General features: G+C 40.3%; 1 protein-coding gene across 5 annotated transcripts in view; it reads right to left on the reverse strand.

Moving 5' to 3' along the window:
* The window catches only part of TNRC6B (trinucleotide repeat containing adaptor 6B), a 263,020-nt gene that overhangs the window by 129,081 nt on the left and 109,224 nt on the right, over window positions 1–24,715 (reverse strand). The window contains exon 1 of one of the 5 annotated variants that reach the window (XM_057557034.1): window positions 13,486–13,686. The exons of the other annotated variants lie outside the window; for them this stretch is intronic. Within the exon in view, the coding sequence (XP_057413017.1) occupies window positions 13,486–13,490 (5 nt within the window). The 5' untranslated portion in view covers window positions 13,491–13,686. Of the gene's footprint in view, window positions 1–13,485; window positions 13,687–24,715 lie in introns of those variants that run through there. 5 annotated transcript variants of the gene reach the window in all.

The following is a 24,715-nucleotide window of genomic DNA, read 5'->3' on the forward strand; positions in this document are numbered from 1 at the left end:
ATCTAGTCTTTCCATCTTTACTGTCACTGACTTAATTTACATTCTCCAATCACTTCTCTTGCTTTGATTGCCCCTTATCTCTCCTCCAGTATCAGATTCTCAATATGGAGATCAACTGAAGCAAGTTGTTTTAAAAACTGCTTTCTACAGAATAAAATTCAAATTCCTTAGAACACAAAACCCAGACAACCCTTCCACTCTCCTCCAGGCAGCCTGCACTTGTGTCCCACTAACACCTCACCATTTCCCAAATGCCCCCGCCCCCTAAATCCTCCCTTGTTTATGTCACTTCCTCTGCCTGAAATGCTAGCATAACTTTTAAGAAAACAGTAGCTAACACTGATTCCAGGTACTATTACTATTATTATTCCCCATTTTACCAGTGAGAAAGCTGAGGCACACAGATATTACTTGCCCAACACTGGGCTGACCTAACCACACAACTGTCCTGACTTCAGAACCTCAGTTCTTCTTTTTTTTTTTTTTTAAATTTATTTATTTATTTTTGGCTGTGTTGGGTCTTCGTTTCTGTGCGAGGGCTTTCTCTAGTTGCGGAGAGCGGGGGCCACTCTTCATCGCGGTGCGCGGGCCTTTCATTGTCGCGGCCTCTCTTGCGGAGCAAGGGCTCCAGACGCACAGGCTCAGTAGTTGTGGCTCATGGGCCCAGTCGCTCCGCAGCATATGGGATCTTCCCAGACCAGGGCTCGAACCCGTGTCCCCTGCATTGGCAGGCGGATTCTCAACCACTGCGCCACCAGGGAAGCCCAGAACCTCAGTTCTTAACCACTACGTTATATCACCCCAATCTACTCACCATCCCCTTCACCAAGCAACTCCTAATTTCCCTTTAAGACTCAGTTCAGGGACTTCCCTGGCGGCGCAGTGGTTAACAATCAGCCTGCTGATGCAGGGGACACGGGTTCGAGTCCCGGTCCGGGAAGATCCCACATGCCACGGAGTAACTAAGCCCATGCGCCATGGCTACTGAGACTGTGCTCTAGAGCCCATGCTCTGCAACAAAGAGCAGCCCCGCTTGCTGCAACTAGAGAAAGCCCGTGTGCAGCAATGAAGACCCAAGGCAGCCAAAAATAAATAAATAAGTTCAAATGTTTCCTCGATGGTGAAGACTTCCCCAATTCCCTAGGGCTCTGCCTCCAACCTCCAGGATCCCTTGGCATCATACCTCTGTCTTTATTACAGGCAGCCTCACATTACTGGTTGAGTTCCAAAGATAAAAGCCAGGTCTTTTTATCTTGTACTATTCCCAACACTGTATAGTGCCTGAGGCATAAATACTTAGGTAATAAACAAATTTTTCCAAGTACACAGGACATAGAGTATATCCTGCTCACTCAAGTCTACCCAGCCTGTTACTGCTTCCAAAGACCCTACCTGCAGTGCTAACCCCAACCTCTCCCCTCCTCCTCTCTTGGCCCCAGGATTCTGAGGATGGAGAGTCAAAGCACTCGCTGGGGCAGCCACTCCCACAGCCAGCTGACAGCATTATCACAGCAGGGCAGGCCAGTGAGCTGCTGGCCATGGGCCCCTTGATTAAAGGAGTAAACTGCATCTAAAGAGCACTTTCTCTCGCTGAAGACAGACAGAGGGGACATTTGATGTGCAGTTGCCAGATTTAAGGTCTTTGTCATTTAAAATGTGAGAGTGGGATGGTGGACATAAAAATAAAAACGTACATAATATGACAAAAAACCTGCCATGGCCATTATTTACACCTCACTAAGAGCCAACAGGCTGGCAAAAATGTACATAAGTAATATTATTTAGTTCTGTGACCTACTTGCCACTTTTACAAAATCACCACGACTATACAGTTGGCTCTTGAACAGACAGTGCTTGAACTGTGCGTGTCCACTTATACATGGATTTTTTTCAAGAGTAAATACTTAACAGTTGGTTGAATCCGCAGATGCAGAACTGTGGATACGAAGGGCTGACTGTAAAGTTACACTCGGATTTTCAACTGCGCAGAGAGTTGGCGCCCCTAACTCTGGCATTGTTCAAGGGTCAACTGTATACCTCATTAAATCAGATAAACTTTGGAATAGGTTTTGATTATTATTCTAGATTCTACAATTGCTCAGCACCTAATGGAGTTGGTTCGTTTTTTCTTTTTTTCGTACGTTAAAGTAGAATGGTTACCTGCTTACAGTATTTTCAGAGGGAGCAAAGTAATTTTTTTAGTGAGTCACTGTCACACAATGACCATCATCACTGTCAATAAATATGAAGGAAGGTAGTTCCAGAACTTGAAGTAAGGTTTATTCCTATGAGTGAGGCTAATAAAACCAGCAAGCACATAGTTAATTGTAATACATGCTAAGAGATGGGCTATAATTAGGGTGGTTCCCAAACACTGAAAACTTTAGTACCTGTGCTGATCTATATTCCGTATGTAATAGTTTTCACGAAGCTATAATCAACTGAGTAATGTTTCTTATTCTGAGACTGTCCATTCTACTCTTTTGTCAAAATGCCTTTTCTTTGAAATGGTGGTAATAAACAGTGGGTTTTTTTAAATGCCTTTACTTGGCATATTTAAAACTGATAACTCATGATGGATCCTAATACTGCTTTTGCAATGTTACAGTTCCCTGAAACCTACGTCTGTCTGGGAACCACCATGTTAAAGTGTCTGAAGAGACTTGGGAAATAGCCAAATCCAGCTTACTTGTCTAGAATGTAGTTCTAGAAAGGAATAACTAAAATGGAAAGCGCACCATGCATTTCCCCAAATTGTGCCTAAAAAACAAAAATAAAAACCTGGGACTTTAAGATTTTATATATACACAACACTTAAGATTCCCAACGCATATTAGCATCTTAAAGACTCTTAAGTCCTTGTAGTAAGCAAAGATCAGCTTAATTCAGGAAAGGAACTTTTTTTTTTGTTTTCCAGACAAACCTGTTAGTACCCTGACAAACAGTAGGAAATGCTGAACTAATCAAATCTACTGAAGTGTGTCTAAAAACAGAATATGTTAATTAGTGGAAGTGTGTCTTCCTGAAACCTGGAAAAGGGGCAGGGAATCACCCCACCCTCAACCCCTCCAAAAAAGAAACTATGGCAGTGTTTTCTGTGGGGCTTTCCTGAGAGAAAGTTACATAATCTGGTAATAGGGTTTTTCTACTTCAGTTTCTCTAAAATCTAGGGGGAAAACATGCATGTATATCTCCATTCCTCAATACGGATGGCCAACTCCTTTTGATCCAAATGGAAAGCTCTGGATAGGGAGGACAACATTCTGGTCATCAAAAATGTTCATCTCCTACATGTTGAAGTAGCAAATTAACTTCTTTTTTTTTTTTCCCCCCCAAATCTTCTGGCCGCTCCAGGCAGCATGTGGTATCTTAGTTCCCTGACCAGGATCGAACCCACGCCCCCTGCATTGGAAGCGAGGAGTCTTAACCACTGGACCGACAGGGAAGTGCCGCAAATTAACATTTTAAAAAATCGCTTATGAATTTGGTTGGTATGGCAACTGAGTGGACTGATAAATTTGATTCTCAAAACCAGAAAAACTGGGGATCATGTCCTGGAATATGGCAACCCACGAGTGGGTCCTTAAAAATTCTTTAAACCTCAGTGAAACAACCCAGAGTGGATCATTAAATCATTTCAGTGGTTGGGATCAGCTCTTTTGGTTTTGGTTTTGTTTTACAAAATGGACTTGAGTAGCCTATATCAGGATAGAATATATGACGTAGTATCAGAAAGTAAATATAAATACTTTTGCTTCAGTGTATACTTCATGTATGTACAGGGCCTCAATCAAATTGTATTGCTTAGTGTAGATCCAATCAAAAAGTTCGAAAGCCACTGTTCTAAGCTACCCAATTAGCTGTCTAACTTCAGCTTATAAATAGGAACTTCTTGGCATAAAAAGAACAGCAATTATTTTATGCAAGCAAGGGGTTAAAAAAAAAAAAGAATGGCACCGAGAGGCACAAGACTCACTGCTCTGGGCTCCTGAGAGGGGGGCAAGGAACCTTGTGCTAGGTCTCTTTTTAAGCCATTAAAGGGCATTACGTAAGCCCACCACTACACAGTCTGGTGTTTTACAAAGGCGTGGATAACCAAAATGCACTTCTAAAGGAAAACAAAAATGTAAGGAATTAATTTCCATATTGATTTAAAAAACAAAAACAAGACTTCACAGAATAACTGACACCCCAAACTCTTATACTTCATAGAAAAATAAGGTCCTCTACGCCCACCGAAATGGAATTGTGCACCAACTCAAAAGCAACGCTTAACTTTCCAGTGTGAACAAGGTTTGGTTCCAAGCACAACTCAAGATCATTTCTATCTTTACAGGTTATTATTTAGAAGGTCTAGTTAGCAACTACAAAGCAATATAAATCAATGAGATCATTAAATAAAAATCTTTGAACCCGCTTTTTTATAAACCACCCATATTTAGTAAATATTATATTGGCCCAGGATGTCAAGAAATACAAAATGAGTATAATAGCCTATGGCCAAACAGCCTGCAGGTTGCCAAAAAGAAGCGAGATTCAAGCACAAAATAATTAGCCCTTTGGCACCCTTTCCCCCTCATGCAAGAAGGCTGGGACCGCTGACTGAAAGCTTCTTAGAACACTGGAATCCTAATGTCACCTCCCCACCTGAAGCCCGGCCTCTCACTGACCCCACAGAGTTCAAAAACGGGGAGGGAGTGCTCCCACCCTCCAACTAAATCTCTGTACCTAGCATTACTGAAACTGGACACAAATTGGTTATGCTTAAGAACTTCTACCAATGTACCATCCAGCTGACCTTAGCCAAAACAATTTTTTAAATTCCTGTTTTAAATTTTAGAATCTATGCATAAAAAGTTCATCTCCTCACAAGCAAAATTAGGATCTGACCCCTTCAATTCTAAAAATTTCATTAGCATAAGCCCACATGTGTTCTAACACCAATCCTGTGAAATGCTTTGTGATGGGAAAAATGCTTTGTGACTCTGGCTATTTCCAAAGTGCCCATTAGCTGCAAGCAGCCTATCTTACTCTGCATAAACCCTCCCTGTCCAATTTCGTAGCCACACATGGCTAGTGTGAACTTTTAATGAGGCTACTGTGACTGAGAAACTGAATATTTAAATGTATCTTAGTTTTAATTAATTTAAATTTTAAGGGAGTTCTCTGGTGGCCTAGTGGTTAGGATTCTGGGCTTTCACTGCCGTGGCCCGGGTTCAATCCCTGGTTGGGGAACTGAAATTCCACAAGCCACATGGCGCAGCCAAAAAAAAAAAAAAAAAAAAAAAAATTTTTTTAAATTGATAACTTACTTCTATTACTAGAAAACTTTTGTATGTTTGAAAAAACTTGGGTACATGAATGTACTTTTTCAACTGTAAAATTTATCAAATCTAAATACAGACCAAGCATTTCCAATAAAATTTCACATTCAAACTGAAATGTATTATAAAACACACACCAGATTTTGAAAACTTAGTATGAAAAAAAAGAATGTCAAATATCTCATTAATATTTTAAAATCTGTTGCATGTTGAATTAACTTTTTGTACATATTGGGTTAAATAAAATATATATTATTAAAATTAATTTCACCTGTTTTCTTCTTTTTTTTTCTTTTTGGCTGCTCCGCATGGCTTGCGGGATCTTAGTTCCCCGTTGAACCCAGGCCCTTAGCAATGAAAGCACTGAGTCCTAACCACTGGACCGCCAGGGAATTCCCCCATTTTTTTTTAATGTGACTCCTGGAAAATGTAAAATAACACATGGCTCACATTCTATTTCTACTGAATGGTGCTGGCATAACGTAATGATTCCCAAACCTTTCCCACCAGAACACCTTCCAACACCAGGTTCGGGGACATTGCCATAACCAAATACTGTTCTTCCTGTGTGGCATCAAAACCTGCTGACGGCATCTGAGATTCAGAAGTCCTTCCCTCATCTTCAGTGACTCACGACTATCCCGCACAAGCACCTTTCTTTAATCCTTTCCCAGGTCCTCTTTCTCTGCCTGTCCCCAAGGCCCCATTCTCAGTTCTCTTTTCCATTCTCTGCACCCATGGTGACCTCATCTCCTCTCAGCTTCAACTATCACTTCTACGTGGATGACTTCCAATTCTTTATCTCCACTTCTGACCTCTTTCTCAAGCGTCAGCTCCACATTGCCAGCTGCCTGCTAACCAGTTCCATCTGGAAATCCCACCAGCTCCTTAAACTCAGTATGCCCGACCTGGAATTCCTCATCTTCATTTCTGCTGGATTCCCGTCATTCACCTTGAAAATCTGGAGTCCCTGGTCCCTCTTCTAGCCCCACTGCCATAGTCTTATGGCAGGCCCTTTCATAATAGGACTCCTGCTTGGCCTGCCTATCTCAATTCTCCCCTCAGTCCTGCCTTCTCGCAATCCCACCACCCCGAGTCCTCCTCTGCCTCACTGCCATACTAATATTCTCAAAATACCACACTGATCACATTGCCATCAGACTTTCAACAGACCCCCACTATCTGCCATGGCAATCCAAACTACTCAGCAGGCGTCCCAGCTCTCCCATCCAAACTCCCTTCAGTCCCCTCTGAACACAACTAACCCTCCAGCTACAATGCTCTGCCCTCATGTCTGCTCTTCACAATTCTGCCCAATATTTAAGGCTCAGCTCAAATAAAAGGTCCTCATATAAAGACTTCTCTGATCAACCCAGCCAAAATTAGCCTTTCTCCTCCCTCAAACTCCTTTTGTATTTCTAATGGTGACCACTGTAGTAATGGGAGTACATCTGTGGTCTTACCCTCTTTATAAAATAGTGTTCTTTTAACAGTACCCAATAGCACTTGCACTGCACATTGCCATTTCTGGACATCTTACCAAAGAAATCAACTTAAAAAGGAAAATCTTGGGCTTCCCTGGTCGCGCAGTGGTTGAGAATCTGCCTGCCAATGCAGGGGACACGGGTTCAAGCCCTGGTCTGGGAAGATCCCACATGCCGCAGAGCAACTAGGCCCGTGAGCCACAATTACTGAGCCTGCGTGTCTGGAGCATGTGCTCCGCAATAAGAGAGGCTGTGATAGTGAGAGGCCCGCGCACCGCGATGAAGAGTGGCCCCCACTTGCCGCAACTAGACAAAGCCCTCGCACAGAAACGAAGACCCAGCACAGCCATAAATAAATAAAAATAAATAAATAAATAATTAAAAAAAAAAAAAGGAAAATCTTGGTAAAGTTGGGACCACTGATGACTCTCAAATCTTTATCTCCAGCCAGGTATCTAATTACTCCAGACCTTCATTTAGATGTCCCAAGATTAAACTACTCCAAAACTGAACTCATTTTCTCAATCCCACATGTGTCTCTCATCTAAATGGACCCTAACTCCGTGAATGGTACCACCATCCATCAGCAGGCCAGGCCAGAGACAGAGGTGTCTTCTTTTATTTCCCCAACCCTAACCCTCAATGATCAGGTTCTGTGAAATCTTCTTCGTAAATGTCTCTGGATTTATCCACTCCTTCCCAGCTCTGCTGTCAGCCCAGGCCACCATCACCTGAGATTACTGCAATACCATCTGGTCTTATACTCAATCCTCCAGCCATTTTCTACAGTCCAACTAGAGCATATCTTTCAAAAATTCAATCTGATCAGGTGAAATTCCTGCTGAAAACCCTTTAATTGTTCTTGGGATAAAGACTTCCACACATGACTTATAGACTCTTCCGCATCTCACCAGTGTTTACCTTTTCAGTTTCACTTCTCATTTCCCAGATTATCTTTTCTCTTACACACATCATGCTCCAACCATGTCCAAGTACTCTACATACAGTTCTCCAAATATGCTGAAGTCCTCTCTTGCCTCGGGGCCCTTGCATAAGCTGGTCCCTCTATTTGGGTTGGGTGTCCCTCTTTTGTAATCACCCAACACCCTGAGGACTGGCCAGGCTCCTTGAATTTATATTCTTTCTAACTTCAGCCTGGAAAAAAATCTTCCTACTACTGGTACCTGGTACCTGGAAAAAAATGGTACCTGGAAAAAAATCTTCCTACTACTCCTATGCTAGCTCTTATCCCAATGTCTGGCAGGTAACAGGTATTCAAATAATTATTTGTGGGCTTCCCTGGTGGCGCAGTGGTTGAGAATCTGCCTGCCAATGCAGGGGACACGGGTTCGAGCCCTGGTCTGGGAAGATCCCACATGCCGCGGAGCAACTAGGCCCGTGAGCCACAACTACTGAGCCTGCGCGTCTGGAGCCTGTGTTCCGCAACAAGAGAGGCCGCGACAGTGAGAGGCCCACGCACCGCGACGAAGAGTGGCCCCCGCTTGCCGCAACTAGAGAAAGCCCTTGCACAGAAACGAAGACCCAACACAGCCAAAAATAAAATATAAATAAATAAATTTATAAAAAAAAAAATTATTTGTAATGAATGAACAGATAAAAATTTTGTTTTTCTCTGAAACAAATTCCAGTCCAAGGTCAATGAATGAAAGCTATTTGTCATCTATATTAATTCAACAGCATTGTATAAAGTGGGCAATTGACTTAAATTTTAATTTTATCTGTCTTTTGAGTCAAAACTATTACCAGTTTGGTGAAATAGAGTCTACATGTGCAGGCTCAGAACAATGAAAATGAAGGAAAAAACACTGTATTTTATGTTCTCCTTTGCCTTGTAAACTTTAAGACCAATTCATCTGAAACCATTGAGAACCTTTTGATGCAAAACACAGAATGTATGAAAAGCAGCCAAGCAAATGTGGATACACCACAGAGGCAGAGCCTGAAGGGAACTGGAGAGCAGGGAGACGACCTCAGACCATAGGAATGTAGGGACTTGAATAAAAGAAAAGGCTCAGCGCTGCTCCTGTCCTCATCCAGGCTGGAGCTCCGAGCAATCAGTGCAGCGCTTCACGATCCTGGGAGCCGTGAGAGGATCAAGGCATCTGTGGGGCCGTAAAAGCCTTTCTGGTTTACTTAACAGAGAGAGAGCAAAGGGGAAGGAAACACTGAGCAACGAGACTAGGTGCTGGCCCCTTCATACAGCATTTCCCTTCTGCTTCCCGACAACGTATTATTCCCATTTTACCGATTAAGAAACAGGGGCTTATGGTCACATAGCTGGTCCTGGTGACCTTACACTCAGGTCTAATTCAAACACATTTTTATTGAGCACTTACTTGTGCTAAGCCCTATTCTAGATGCTGAGGATTGAGCAATAAGCAAAACACTGAAGTCTGCTTTGGTTTGTGGGGAGTGATGTACCACACACAAATAATGTGATTTCAGACACTGACACAATTAAGGGGCATAAAAAAAGTAAAACTGAGGGATATGATAGAGTAACTAGGGAGGCAACTTAAGTTGCAAGGTTCTCAGAGATAATTTAAAAGATAATTTTGCAGGCCTAAAAAAAAAAAAAAAAGGATAAAGTGACTATCTCGTCAAACCTTAAATCGAAGTCTCTAGAACTACCAGAAGCAAAAACTTACCATTCATTCCCTGAGTATCAGTAAGGAGACCATCAGGTGAAAGAACTATAGCATTATCCTAGTCATAACCCAAAGCAGTAGGTTAGACAGTCATCAGGTGGCAAATATTTCCACATGAACCGGTGGTTGTTCAGGGCGATGGGCTGACCAAATTAATTCTTAGCGCCCCCTGCACCTACACCAGCACCTGGCATAATAAATGATTGCTGAATATTTGAAGAAAGAAAGGAAAACATGTTAAAATGTCACCATCGCGGGTTAAATCCCTTTTCAGGCCAAGTGGCTTCAATTCACCCCACCCACTCCACCACAAGTCTTAATCACAAGAAGCAGGTGAGGGAAGTCGGATTAGTGTAAACTCTTGAACAATACTGTACTAGGAAACAATTAGCATAGGCTGCCCCACTCCCCAGCCAACGATCAGAAACCCCACCTTTAACTTCCAAGTTCCACTTAAAGAAAATCTAATATCCAAATGATAATTAAAAATTAATAAGGAGTAATTATTTGGCTTCTTTAAATAAGGGTTCTCCTAATGCAGATACTCAGGCTACTTATGTACCAGGTACTTGTTCTAACTGTTGCACACATAGCACCAAGGTAAAGCCACTGGTTCTTTACCTGGGTATCTCCCTCGCTAGATGGGTACTCCTTGAGGGGAGGGACAAAGTATATTCACCTGTGTTGCCTCAGGGCCTTGTCCAATTTAAACGGCAGAAGGTCAATGATTATACTGAGTTGTAAAAATTAAATTTCTCCAAAACTTTTCAGTTCTGGGGCAACTGGGTAGGGTGAGGCCCACCCCTTACTACTGTTATCTGCTGGGGCCTGCTCTGCAGAACCTGAAGGTCTCATCATCACATTATCACTCTTTCTGTGTCTCTTTGTAGGTTTAAGAGCTGGAAAAGCCTTAGAAGTCTCTGCTTCAATTTTTAGAAGTTGATTTTTAAAGGACTGTCCCAGTGGCGACAGAGAATAACAAATGGCCATTCAAAGCTGAACAACAGGGTTGAGTCTGCGCCATATACCGAAGATGCCAATGCTTCCTTTCTGGCGCACAGATGGAAGGACTGAAAAACAGTTTAAGAATAAGGTACCACTTCTGATAATAGGCGCTATCAATTTTTGTGATGTTTCAGTAAAATCTTAATAATGAATCTGTGACAATTCTTTCTGAGACAGAGTAGCCTTGTGAATAATGACATTACTGTAATATCACAAGTAGACCCAGCATTGGGGGTGGGGAGACTTTAGTGAGGATTATATTATTTTTCTCCAGTAAGAAACTTCCTCTGCATACACCGTCTCATTTTTAAAAACCACAACATGCAAGTTCTAATATCCCTGGGGTTTTGCTGTTCATAACATCAGCCACACCTCTAAAGTTTTTAGATTCATTTCACGCTACCAACAGAAAGAAAACTTCAACAAAAGGCACAAATACCACCCATCTGCACACTTGATTTATTACTCATTTTTATTTGCTCCTGAATTCCCGTAGTTTGGTGTACCATAAGGACCGGCCCCGCAGGAACTTAGGTCCAAAATGGCAGCTGAGCTTCTGAAACTCATCAGAGCCATAATGCCTAACATACGTGAAACCAGGTCTTATTTATCGCACTTCTCAACCTGTCTAGGAGGGAAGAATATTTACCAAAACATTTCAAAGAATCAGATGGCATTCTGTTAATGTTCATTATATCATTCTCCTTCTTGCCTAAGAGAGCAGGCACCCTGCTTCTGGTCCCTCCGCTCTGCAAACTGAATTCAACTGCTATTCACATGTTGACAGTCCACAAAAACAAGCTAATGGCAAAACATGGAAAGCTCAGGTTCTTCTCATTCTTCTTCTGTAAGGCCAACTTAGGAAATGGGCGTAAAATGAATCATCTAACAAGTAAAGCCCCAAATAAGCGCTTTCATTTTCAGAAAAAACAACAACAAAAATCAGAGCTCTAATTTTCCTTAGGTCTACCACAAAGCAACACTCCCTATCACTATGGTAATTTCTGTCTTTTCCTTTAAATTCAAGCTGTAAAAAAAATTTTTAAGAGACAAATTTGTTCCAGATTACCTCCTGACTGTAATGTTTCCAATCCCTCTTACACAAAAGCTGAACTTATACCACCAAAAGAATTTACACTGAATTTAAACCGTCACTTCTCTACTCATTTCCACTGCTAATATAATAACAACATTAATTTTAGAAAAATAATAAAATACTTGCTCTTTAGAGACAGAGAACTTTAATTATCTTCATGAATTCAAATGGAAAGTCTTTGTTAAATTAGCATGAAAGTCCCTTCATCTACACACAATTGGCCCAAAGAAACAGGCCATTTTCAGCACAAGAGGCCAATCCATTTTAACAGTGAATAAAGCTTTTGAAAGCACTACACACCCTCTTCCAGACTGTCAAATTTTCAAAATGGTCCAGCATTTTTTTTCCATTTTTTTTTTTAACACTTTCAGGTCCAGCAAACATCTTATAATTAGATTAATTAAAGAGGAAACAACAACAGCCAAAAAAAGCCACTGCTCACTTCTGATCAAAATTATTCCATTTATGCTTAATTAGCTTTAATCCAAGTCTACATTTTTAATGATGGGGATATGACAATTCAATCTATTTGCATATTATAAATGCCCTTTCTAAACTATGTAACAGATTTAGAAAAATAGTCTGTTTCTCATGCCAATATGCTAAGGCATAAATCAGGAGGATACAAATTAGGAAGAAAAAAAAAAAAGAAAACAAGGCCTCTCAGAGCCAGGGATGTGCTGGGGGGGGCGGGGGGGGGGAATTTCCCCGGGGGGGCAATTTACCCGCCGCATCAAAACTACGATCCTTTCAGCCCACCAGACCGAGAAGCATTACATCACACCCTCACAATGATAGGGGGAGGTGGCTCTGAGAAAGCAAGTTTTCAGCCTTCTTCCCTCCCTGTTCCCAGGCTTTCTAGAATCCTGCATTAGGAGTAATGGAATTTAACTTCAGTGCACTGCACACACAGTTTCAGGGGTAACACGTACAGCTACTTATTTAGGTGACCCAATACGACCACTTCACAATGGATACGTGGCTAAAACAGGCAACTACACACACAGATGCTGAATTTGTGCTGAAAAGCCCAGTTCATCTGTGTAAGATTAAACGGAAATTGTAATCTATGAGAAACGAATAAGGCCAATCCACAGGGAGAAACTGATAAAGAAATAATTCCTAATCGGGAGGAATAGCTGTTTATACCCTTTAAAACACCATGTTTACAAGATAGTCCCACCATTTGGTTTGAACAACAATCAAAATAAAAGCGCATCTGGCTGCATATTTGAGAACACACACAGAGACCCAGTGCAAATGAGCGCGCGCAGAGGAGAGGGGTGATCCACACATTGCTTGGGAGGTTTTCAAGCAGGGGAATCTACATACCCCAAACCTCCTGGTGTTCACTCGCCCCCAGCCTGATGTTTAAAATGGATCAGGTCTTATTTTAGGTTTTACATCTCTCTAGGAAGGACGGCCTAGCTTTAAAAAAAAAAGAAAAAAAGAAAAAGGTTTTGCCGTGGTAGTGCTTGCCCTCCCAGATCCTTTGTCGGCCTTAGCAGCCGAAAGAATGCAAACCCATTTATATTTATGCAAATTTTTGCAGCAGATTTAAGGGGGCAGGGAGAGGTCTGTGTTTTTTAAAAAACCTCTTTCTAAATATCAAATTTCCAAATACTCGCAGCTTCATTTATTTGCAAGACAGAAACGATGATGAAAATCTGCATATAAATTAAAAGTGCAATTAAATCACTTCAAAATCAAATATTTTACCAAGGCTTTTCCATTTCTAAAATGCCGAACCAAAAGTACATCACGGGTCTGATTTACACAGATTCACGAAATGTCTGAAGCCAGTCTCCACGCTAGACAAATGTCGATTTGCAACACCACTAGTGAAAACGGTTAGACAAGATCCATATAAATCAATTGGTTTTAAAAAATTGAAAATATTTACCAACCTCATAAAGTGCAGCAGTGCTTAAATCCAGCAAATTGAGGCATACAAGGTAGAAATGGAAATGAAAAAAGGTCCAAAAAATGATTTCTTTTTGTCTATCTGTTTTTTTGTATTTTAAATATTCAGAAACCAGCAGAGACTCTGTCGGCCATTTTGGCTTGAACTAACTCTCACACTCACTCTCCCTCTTGCTCTCTCTCTCCCCCTCTGTCTCTAAAGGAAGCAGCTTTTTGTGACCTTCAAATAGAGGCGGATCATGTGACTTTGGGTAGGTTTGTCAATCAGGAAAGGGGAGGGAACTGGGGCTGAAACTACCTTAAAGGGAAAGCGGCCCTTTTCCACTCACTTTCATTTGTGAAACGCTGTTATCTCATACTCTCCACCTACACACACTGAATGTGAAAGTGGCAACAGCATAAGGGTAACAGATGAACAAAATATAAAAACCTTTATTGGTTTATAGAAATGTGCTCAGTTGCTAACGATTCTTACAGATCCTGGAGCTTGGCTCACATGCTACAGTTATTCTCTGGATGTTTGGGCAAGCACAGGCTGGCAAACTACTCTTTAAAAAGGGGCTTAAACAACACCTTACCCAAACAAGAGACTTTCGTCTTTAAAGACTGAGGTGAAATATAGGACACAACTGATCTCTAACAAGCTCCTAAAATGCACAGGAAAAGACTGAAAGGAAATATACCAAAGTATAATCTGTGAATGCCAACTCAGAGAGGTTAAGTGACTTATCCCAATCACACAGCTAGACAGCTGCAGAACAGTGACTGGTTTCCCAACTGAACTCCACATTTATTGTTTCGGGTGTATGTATGTTTGGTACCTCCTCCCCGCACCCCAAATAAAAACTATGCTACAGCACAGCAAGCTGGCAGATCTGAGTCACCTTTAATCCCCTCCCCCACCACCTGAGGAAGTAGCTCGGCAGCTGACCTAGAGTCAGCGCTAAATTTAAAACCTACCTGGTTTCCCCCATTTCTAAGAGCCTTCTTCTGACTCAGTGCATCTTGCTTTCAACCCACCTAAGAAAACCACGCTGGGTTTGCGTCTCTAGCCCTGGGGCTAACAGGCTGTGTAACCTTAGTTAGGCAACTCCCTTTACCTTCCAGGCCTCAGTTTTCTCATTTGTGGAATGTAAGGATTGGCCATCAGTAGACGGTATCTTTGATTCCTTTCAGCCCTAAAACTGTACTCGGCTTCTTTGTTTTTAGCAGTTCTGTTTCATCTTATCCTTGCCATCTCAAAAGTCATTACCCCAGGAAAGTTTTCCTTGACCCTCCCCGTCTAGACCAGGCCTTCCTGTTCAACACTCCCATAACTTCCCTTACTACTTCTTCATAGCACTGGGCATAACTGCAATTTATTATTTGTCAAAGAACTTGCTTATAGTTGGTCGTCCCCAGTATGTATAAGGGCACATACTACATCTTCCTTCACTGCTGTGTGAGGCCCGACACCTACCTAGCCCCACATAGTAGGTACATAAATGAATGAATTAATGACTTAGACCTCCATTCAGAAGTGCTGGGCTGAACAGAGGAAATGTGCTATCCAAATACAAGGAATAAAAGTCACATAGTTTCCAGAAAATCATCTCCATCTATTTGTTTTAAGGATTGCTTGAGGAAATAAAGTAACTAAAATGATAGAAAGTGGGCAAAAGTGCCCTGTGACTATCAGACTCCATCTATCTCTATGAACCAGAAAAGCTCGGATTCCACAGTGTGATTCTCCCAAATGAACTGGGCTGACCAAGCGTAATCTGACATGCCAGCCAGCACAGAACTGATGGATTCTGTAAGCCCAGCGTTCCTTGAAAAGGATCCTACGAACCCTTTCTAAATCCCACACTTTTGTCATCCTGGCTTCTGGGTCCTTATACAGTCTCCCTCCTTCGCTTTTTCCACTGTGATAGAAGAACCAGAAAGGAGCTGTTTCAGGGCAGGCAGAAGCCAATGCCTAGATGATCTGGCAGCTTGAGTATTTATGGCGTAAACGCTTCCACTGTCTTTGCACAGACCCGAGTGGAGTAGGAGCCAGGACCTGAACTGACAATTGAGATTGTAAGCAAAAGCAGGAAACTCCAAGGATGGAAATTTTGAACATTTAGTCTATTTTTATCCTTCCAATACCTTCCAGATGAGCTACGGAAAGCTTACTTATGTGGAGCATGCTCAACATGTTAAAATGCACGGAAATTGTACAGCTGCCTTGTTTTAATTTGTGACGGACAGGATTTCTTTGTAAGACTGAATTTTGCCAAGTCTCCACTCCTCAATGCAGAATATTATCATATAAACGTGACTATGTGTTTCCTTGTGTTATAGCAAGCTGCACAAAAAGTAGAGAAACAAACACATTTTAAAGCAAAATATTAGTTCTATTTTCAAATGATATGATCAACAATTTTCTTCAACCTCCAGGAATCTTTTTCTTGGTGAGATACCTCTAAACTTAAAACAATTAGTCCAATTGTTCATCTAAAAGAAAGAAGTGTAATAAATGCACTATTTCCCCTGTATTTCCAGGCATTTTGGACTTTGTGATATAGTTATATTTATTGTACTGTTTTCATATTAACAATTAGACAGCGTTTTTAAATTGTATTACAAGGTGAGGATACAAAGAAACAAAAAATGAGTTTACTTTTAAAACAAATAAACCTGAACTTATATGCTCAAATGAGTGTTATCTTTCAAAGTTGGCACCTTCGGTGACTATATAACCACTACTAAAATATTTCTATGTGGAAACACGATTGAAAAATAATGAACTGAACATATTTAACTCAAAAATCTACAAAAATGAGTAATGAACTCAAAAAAATAAATTAACAATGATAAAATCATAAACATAAAGAGTAGACTGAATCTTTATTGATTCAAAAAACTTTTGTTTGTTTTAAAATGAACCTATCTACAAAACAGAAACAGACTCACAGACATAGAGAACAGACTTGTGGTTGCCAAGGGAGAGGGGTGTAGGGAAGGGATGGACTGGGAGTTCAGATTTAGCAGATGCAAACTATTACATATAGAATGGATAAACAACAGGGAACCATATTCAATATCCGAGATAAACCATAATAGAAAAGAATATTTAAAAATTTACATATATGGGGCTTCTCTGGTGGCGCAGTGGTTATGAATCCGCCTGCCAATGCAGGGGACACGGGTTCAAGCCCTGGTCCAGGAAGATCCCACATGCCGTGGAGCAACTAAGCCCGTGCGCCACAACTACTGAGCTTGCACTCTAGAGCCTGTGAGCCACAACTACTGAGCCCGTGTGCCACAACTACTGAAGCCCACGCACCTAGAGCCTGTGCTCCGCAACAAGAGAAGCCACTGCAATGAGAAGCCTGTGCACTGCAACAAAGAGCAGCCCCTGCTCACCTCAACTAGAGAAAGACCATGCGCAGCAACGAAGACCCAATGCAGCGAAAAATAAATAAATAAAAATAAATTTAAAAAAGTTTATAATATATGTATAACACTTTGCAGTACAGCAGAAATTAACACTGTAAATCAACTATACTTAAAATTAAAAAAAATTTTGTTTTAAAAAATAAATAACTGGGCATATACCTGGAGAAAACCATAATTCGAAAAGATACATGCACCCCAATGTTCACTCCAGCACTATTTACAATAGCCAATCAACCTAAATGTCTATTGACAGATGAATGGATAAAGAAGATGGTGGTATACATATGCATATAATAGAATACTACTCAGCCATAAAAAAGAATGAAATAATGCCATTTGCAGCAACACAGAGGGACCTAGAGATTATCATACTAAGTGAAGTAAGCCAGATAGAGAAAGACAAATATCATATGATATCGCTTATATATGGAATCTAAAAAAATGATACAAATGAGCTTATTTACAAAACAGAAAGAGACTCACAGACATAGAAGACAAACTTATAGTTACCAAAGGGTAAAGGGGGGGTGGGGGGAGGGATAAATTAGGAGGTTGGGATTAACTTATATACACTATTATATATAAAATAGATAACCAACAAGGACCTACTGTACAGCACAGGGAACTATACTCAATATTTAGTAATAACTTATAAGGGAAAAGAATCTGAAAAGGAATATATATATATACACACACACACATATCTGTAACTGAATCACTGTGCTGTACACCTGAAACTAACACAATACTGTAAATCAACTATACTTCAATGAAAATAATAACAATAAAATTTTTAAATTAAGTTTTAAAAATTAATAAAAATAAATAAATAAAAGTTGATAATCCTTTGGAAAGTCTGATCAATTAAAAATAAGAGAGAAGTTATAAATTAACATTAGGGCTGAGAATGGGACATTATAATCACAGATTTCGAGAGGACTTTTTTAAATTGTGAAAGAATTATACATAACTTTATGTCAATAAACCTGAAGATTAAATAAAATGGATGATAGCCAAGGAAAATAGGAATTACCAAGGTCAACTCAAGAAAAGTTATGAAAATAACAACAAAAACCCATTGCAGAAATGTGTTAGATAATTATTCAAAGAACTAGCCACTGAAACTACGTCAGGCACAAGTGGTTTTCTTCTATCAAACAGATAATTTCATGTTATCTCTACTGTTCCCGAACTTATGGAGACAGAAGAGAAAGCTTCCTAATTTCTTCTATGAGGCTAACATATTCCTGATACCCATCTGGACTAAGACGCGGTATGAAAAATAAAACTACAGACCAATCTTTATTTGTGAAGACGAACACAAAAATCCTAAGTAAAATATTAGCAAATAGAATTTACCAGTTTTAAGAGACTAATTCATTATGACCATGTAGGGTTTATACCAACAATTCAAGGAATGGTAAATTACAAAATCTATTAACATAACTCTTCATTTGTTCAACAAGTATGCATTAACTGCTTTCTCTGTGTCTGTGCTAGGTGCTGCAGATACAGTAGTACCAAACAGGGTAGGTTCTCGTCCACATGGAGCCAATATCCTCATGGGAGAAGGAAATTCACTGAGAAGGAAGTAAAGAGTTGATGGGATATGGAAAAACTGAGAGAGGCTCACTTCAGATCAGGTGGTTAGGGAAGGCTTTTCTCAGGAGGGGCATTTAAGCTGAGTTGAAAAGCAATTGCTTGAGTATTGAAAGAACAAGAGGGATGATCAGGAGGCTAGGTCAGGTGACCAGGGGAGAGAGGTGGGAGCCGAAGCCGAGGAGGTAGGAGGAGCTAGATCATAGTGGGTCTTGCAGGCCACAGAAAGGATGTTATTGTTAAGAACGGTGGAAAGTCACAAAAGAATTTTAAAGCAGGAGAGTGAACAGTGCCATTTCATCCATTACGCAGTCTCCACTTAACATCTCGGATCTACAAGCTTTTTAAGGGTCTAGGCAAATGTTTGGGACCTGAAAAAATATATTTACAAGTCCAAAATACAAAAAGAAAATTATAACCATGAAAATTAATAAATGCTTCAGTGTCCTTGGAATATAACACCCAACAATTTCATTCACTAAGTTTAGCATTTATAAGGTTTCATTACATTTGAAAATAATTCTCACTTTGCAAAAAATACTAAATATGTTAATCATTAAGAAATATTAGGTGATTACAAATTAAGTCAGTTATTCGTAGCCAAAGAATTTCAGAAGCAAAATTATTAAAATTCTTTTAACATACGATAGCAAAAATAAATAAAACCAGGTATTTAATATGGGATGAGGGACTTTCCTGGTGGTCCAGTAGTTAAGAGTCCACCTTCCAATGCAGGGGACACGGGTTCGATCCCTGGTTGGGGAACTAAGATCGCGGGGCAACTAAGCCCACGCGCCGCAACTAAGACCCAACCCAGCCAACTAAATAAACAAATATTTTTTTAAAAAAATATGGAATGAGGGTACCTTTTAATATGTTTCCTATAAAGTGGGACAAAGTCTCCAAAACCTCCCAAAGTAAACATTCCAAGGACCCATGGAGGTCTTACTACCACTTTAGGAGAGACAGGATCAGAGTTATGTGTTCAAAAGCTCATCCTGGCTTCTATATGGAGAATACACTACAGAGGACCAAGTGGAAAAGCAGAGACAAGTTGGAAGGCAACTGTGGACTTCTAGGTGAGGGAGAATAGCCTGGATCAGATGGATGTGGTAGAGGGGCTTCTATCGTAAGTTAGATAACTGGTTGTTGTTAAGAATGCAATCTGTGGGACTTCCCTGGTGGTCCAGTGGCTAAGACTCCATGTTCCCAATGCAGGGGGCCTGGGTTCGATCCCTGATCAGGGAACTAGATCCCACATGCCGCAACTAAAGATCCTGCATGGGGGCTTCCCTGGTGGCACAGTGGTTAAGAATCCACCTGCCAATGCAGGGGACATGGGTTCGAGCCCTGGTCCGGGAAGATCCCACATGCCGTGGGGCAACTAAGCCCGTGCGGCACAACTACTGAGCCTGCGCTCTAGAGACCGCGAACCACAACTACTGAAGCCTGTGCTCCTAGAGCCTGTGCTCCGCAATGAGAAGCCTGTGCACCACAACGAGGAGTAGCCCCTGCTCACTGCAACTAGAGATGGCCCGCGCGCAGCAACGAAGACTCAACGCAGCCAAAAATAAAATAAATAAATTTATTTAAAAAAATATATATGCTGCATGCCACAACTGAAAGATCCCGCGTGCTGCAACTAAGACCCGGTACAGCCAATTAAGTAAATATTTAAAAAAAAAAAAAAAAAAAAAAAGAATGCAATCTGTGACCATGAAGTATAGTAAGGCCAATCCACCCTTTCAAAAATAAGACTCCAGGGGCTTCCCTGGTGGCGCAGTGGTTGAGAATCTGCCTGCTAATGCAGGGGACACGGGTTCGAGCCCTGGTCTGGGAAGATCCCACATGCCACGGAGTAGCTGGGCCCGTGAGCCACAATTGCTGAGCCTGCGCGTCTGGAGCCTGTGCCCCGCGACGGGAGGGGCCGCGATAGAGAAAGGCCCGCGCACCGCGATGAAGAGTGGCCCCCCGCTTGCCGCAACTGGAGAAAGCCCTCGCACGAACCGAAGACCCAACACAGCCAAAAATAAATAAATAAATAAATAAATAAATAAGAAAATCCTTTAAAAAAAAAAATAAGACTCCAAAATCTGAACTCACTGTTCATTCAGTCAAGAACCATCTTTTAAGCATCTACTATGTATTAGATGCTGTGCTAGAAACAAGCCCAGGAGGGTACAAAGAGGATTTTAACACCTTGAAGGACAGAGACATGTAAATCCATAATTAAAATATAGCATGGTAACTGCCATAATTAAAGTATAAATAGAGATATATAGATAGTTACGCTATAAGAATACAAAGAACTAACTGCTGAGAGTCAGAAAAGGTTACACAGGAGAGGTAAGATTTTAAACGGAGTCTTAAAGAATCAGTAGGAGTTTGTCGTGTAGAAAACAGAGGAAAGGCAAAAGCTTTTCTAAGTCTTATCAACTTCAGCACTACCAAACGACAGCGATGAAGAAGGCTGACGAGAAATAAATGTAAGAACTAAGTTTTTTCAGAATTTTTGTCCCCAACAAAGTCAGAAGGTATATAGATAGAAACAGTAGCCAAAACTACAGTGGAATCTCTAACACAACTAGAATCCAAAATCTTTGGAGAAGGTTAGCATTTACACTCTTATTACACATTTATAAATTAGAATGCTAGCAGACCTTTTAAGGAACACTAAAAAAAAATTCTCAGAGTCTTTAGAACCAAACCTCAAAAATCAAATTTGCGTCTGGAGGATGCCTTCCTTGACACTTCTGTTTGAGTTCAGTGTCCTCTGTGCTTCCTGGCACCCTGTACATGCCTCTATGGAAGCACCTTCAAACCCTATTGTTATTGTTACCCATTTACTTGGTGCTTCCCCCTCTAAACTATGAGCTTCTTAAGGGCAGGGTATATGGTTATTATTTCTATCTCTAGTACATAGGAAGAATTCAATTAATGTTTGCTGAATGAATGACCAAATGAATAAGCAAAAGAATGAACAGATGAATACTATTAACCTGGGTATTTATCAGATGCAAAAGAAACAACACTTAACATCCTATGATTAGGAGATAAGACACTGGACAGTCAACAAGAAAGTATAAGGTAAATTGTTAACTATATGGTTCCAACCCTCAGAGAGACAGGAGTTAGAAAATTGAGACATTGAAACTCATTTGAGCTGAGTTTCAAAGGAAGGACAGAATCAGAATGGTCAAAATAGATGTTTCAGCAATGTGTGCCATCCTGTCGTTACAATGGTGGAGTTGGTAGGTGTGCCCGGGCCAAACAGTGGGGCTCCATGGCCCAGAAAGAGTGCTGAATTTTTACTGCACATGCTCAATAATGCATAGGGTAATGCTGAACTTAAGGGCTTAGGGGTAGATTCTCTGGTCATTGAGCACATCCAGGTGAATGAAGTCCCCAGGACGTGGTGCAGGACTTAACAGAGCTCATGGTCAGATCAACCCATACATGGGCTCTCCCTGCCACATTGAGATAGCCTTACTGAAAAAGAACAGATGGTTCCTAAACCAGAAGAAGAGGTTGCACAGAAGAAAAAGATATTCCAGAAGAAACAAAAACTTACGGACCAGAATAAATGCCCCCCAAAAATAAATGCAAATAAAAGTAAAACAAAAAACAAAACCAGAAGAATGCAAAAAACCCAGTTGCTTCAATATGAAGCTAATGAAGCTTTAGCTGCAGGACCCCTCACTTTCATGGGGCTCTCCCAAAGCCCTAGGAGGGGTCCTGAAACTATGTCCAGATGATCTTTTTTCTTTTTTTTATTGTAGTAAAATATGTAAAATTTACCATCTTAACCATTTTTAAGTGTACAGTTCAGCAGTGTTAAATATATTCACATTGTTGTGAAACAGATCTCCAGAATTTCTTCATCTTGCAAGTCTGAAATTGTATACCCATTAAACAACTCCCCCTCCCCCCAAGCTCCTGGTAACCACCATTTTACTTTCTATTTATATAAATTGGACTACTTTAGATACCTCATAAAAGTAGGATCATACAGTATTTGTCTTTTTGTGACTGGCTTATTTCACTTATAATATTTTCAAGGTTCCATCCATGTTGTAGCATTTAATAGGATTTCCATCTTTTTATGAGTGAATAATATTCCATTTCCTATATATACCACATTTTGTTTATCCATTCATCCACCAATGGGACACCTGAGTTGATTCTACCCCTTGGCTATTACGAATAATGCTGCTATGAATATGAGTGTGCAAATATTTCTTCAAGACCTTGCTTTCAATTCTTTTGGATACATACCCAGAAAGGGGATTCCTGGATAATTTGGTAGTTCTATTTTTGATTTTTTTGAGGAAACTCTACACTGTTTTCCATAGAAGTTATACCATTTTATAATCCCACCAATAGTGCACAAAGGTTCCAATTTCTCCATATCCTTGCCAACATTTGTTATTTTGTTTTTTGTTTTGTTTTTTTTTTTTGGATAGTAGTTGTCCTGGTGGGTGTGAAATGACATCTCATTGTGGTTTTGATTTGCATTTCCTTGATGATTAGTGATGCTGAGCATCTTTTCATATGCGTAAAGGCCATTTATGTTATCATCTTTGGAGAAATGTCTATTCAAGGCCTTTGGACATTTTTTAATCAGGTTATTTGATTTTTGCTGTTGTTGAGTTGTTCTTTATATATTCTGGATATTAATCTCTTATTAGATAATATGATTTGCAAATATTTCCTCACAATCTGTAGAATGCCTTTTTACTCTATGACTGTGTTCTTTGATGCATAAAAATTTTAAACTTTGATGTAGTTCCATTTGTCTATTTTTGCTTTTATGCCTATGTTTTGGTGTCATATCCAAAAAACCACTGCCAAGTCCAGTGTCATGAAGCTTTTCTCCTATGTTTTCTTTTAGGAGTTTTATAGGTATAGGTCTTAGGCTTAGGTCTTTGATCCATGTTGAGTTAATATTTGTATATAGTGTAAGATAAGGGTCCAACTTCATTCTTTTGCAAATGGGTATTGAAAATTCCCATTGCCATATGTTGAAAAGACTCTCTGTTCCCCACTGAATGGTCTTAGCTCCTTTGTCAAAGATAATCTGACCTTATATGAGGGTTTATTTCTGGGCTTTCTATTCTTTCCATTTGGCTATTTGCCTGTCTTAATGCCAGTACCACACTGTTTTTGATTACTGTAGCTTTGTAATATATTTTGAAATTAGGAGTGTGGGTTCTCCAACTTTGTTCCAAATGACCAATTATTTTTAAAAATGTGCAAAGACAATGTATTTTTCCTCACAATCTTAACACAGATTGTCAAAACCACAGCCTCTTTCCATCTCAACTTCCCCCCACCATGATCCCCTCTGTCAATAGAGTAAGAGTGGCTGTAGGCATTTGGGGGATTCCTAAAGGGAAAGCTGTGTTGATGATATTCTATTGGTTTTGTTTTATTTTTTTAAATTAATTAATTTATTTTTGGCTGCATTGGGTCTTCGCTGCGGTGCATGGGTTTCTCACTGCGGTGGCTTCTCTTGTTGCAGAGCACAGGCTCTAGGCGCAAGGGCTTCAGTAGTTGTAGCATGCAGGCTCAGTAGTTGTGGCTTGCGGGCTTAGTTGCTCTGCAGCATGTGGGATCTTCCCGGACCAGGGCTCGAACCCGTGTCCCCTGCATTGGCAGGTGGATTCTTAATCACTGTACCCCCAGGGAACTCCCTTTGGTTTTAATGGAATATATTTATGTGGTTCTCAGTCACTTCCTTGTATGGCTGAGTTACTATTAACCATCCTGTGTACAAAGATGTTGCTGGGCCAACTCACTGTGCATACTGACAGAAATGTGCAGGGCCAGATCATACCATGAAATAAACGTGTCAATTCAAAGAGTATTTCAGGGTAGTCAACATATGAGAAAAAAATGAAGCCTTGCAATCTTATAGCTTATTTATAAAAGATATTTGCTTGAGGTTTTCCCAAAATTGATAACAATCTTACAAATTTATATGATGTAGCCAATAACAGGTTGTGAAGATGAAAGGAACTTCTCTAATCTATCAATAACAAACAACATATTTTGGTCAAACATGCTATAGGAAACACTGAATTATCTCCATCTCTTTTTAGAAAATATCACAGAATTGTCGTAATATGAAGGGTCAATCAAAGAGTAAGCAGCCAAAAAATGTTGGGAAAAAAACATTACAGCAATGTGTTA

The sequence above is a fragment of the Balaenoptera acutorostrata genome, chromosome 11 (assembly GCF_949987535.1).
Source record: "Balaenoptera acutorostrata chromosome 11, mBalAcu1.1, whole genome shotgun sequence".
NCBI classification, from domain to species: domain Eukaryota; kingdom Metazoa; phylum Chordata; class Mammalia; order Artiodactyla; family Balaenopteridae; genus Balaenoptera; species Balaenoptera acutorostrata.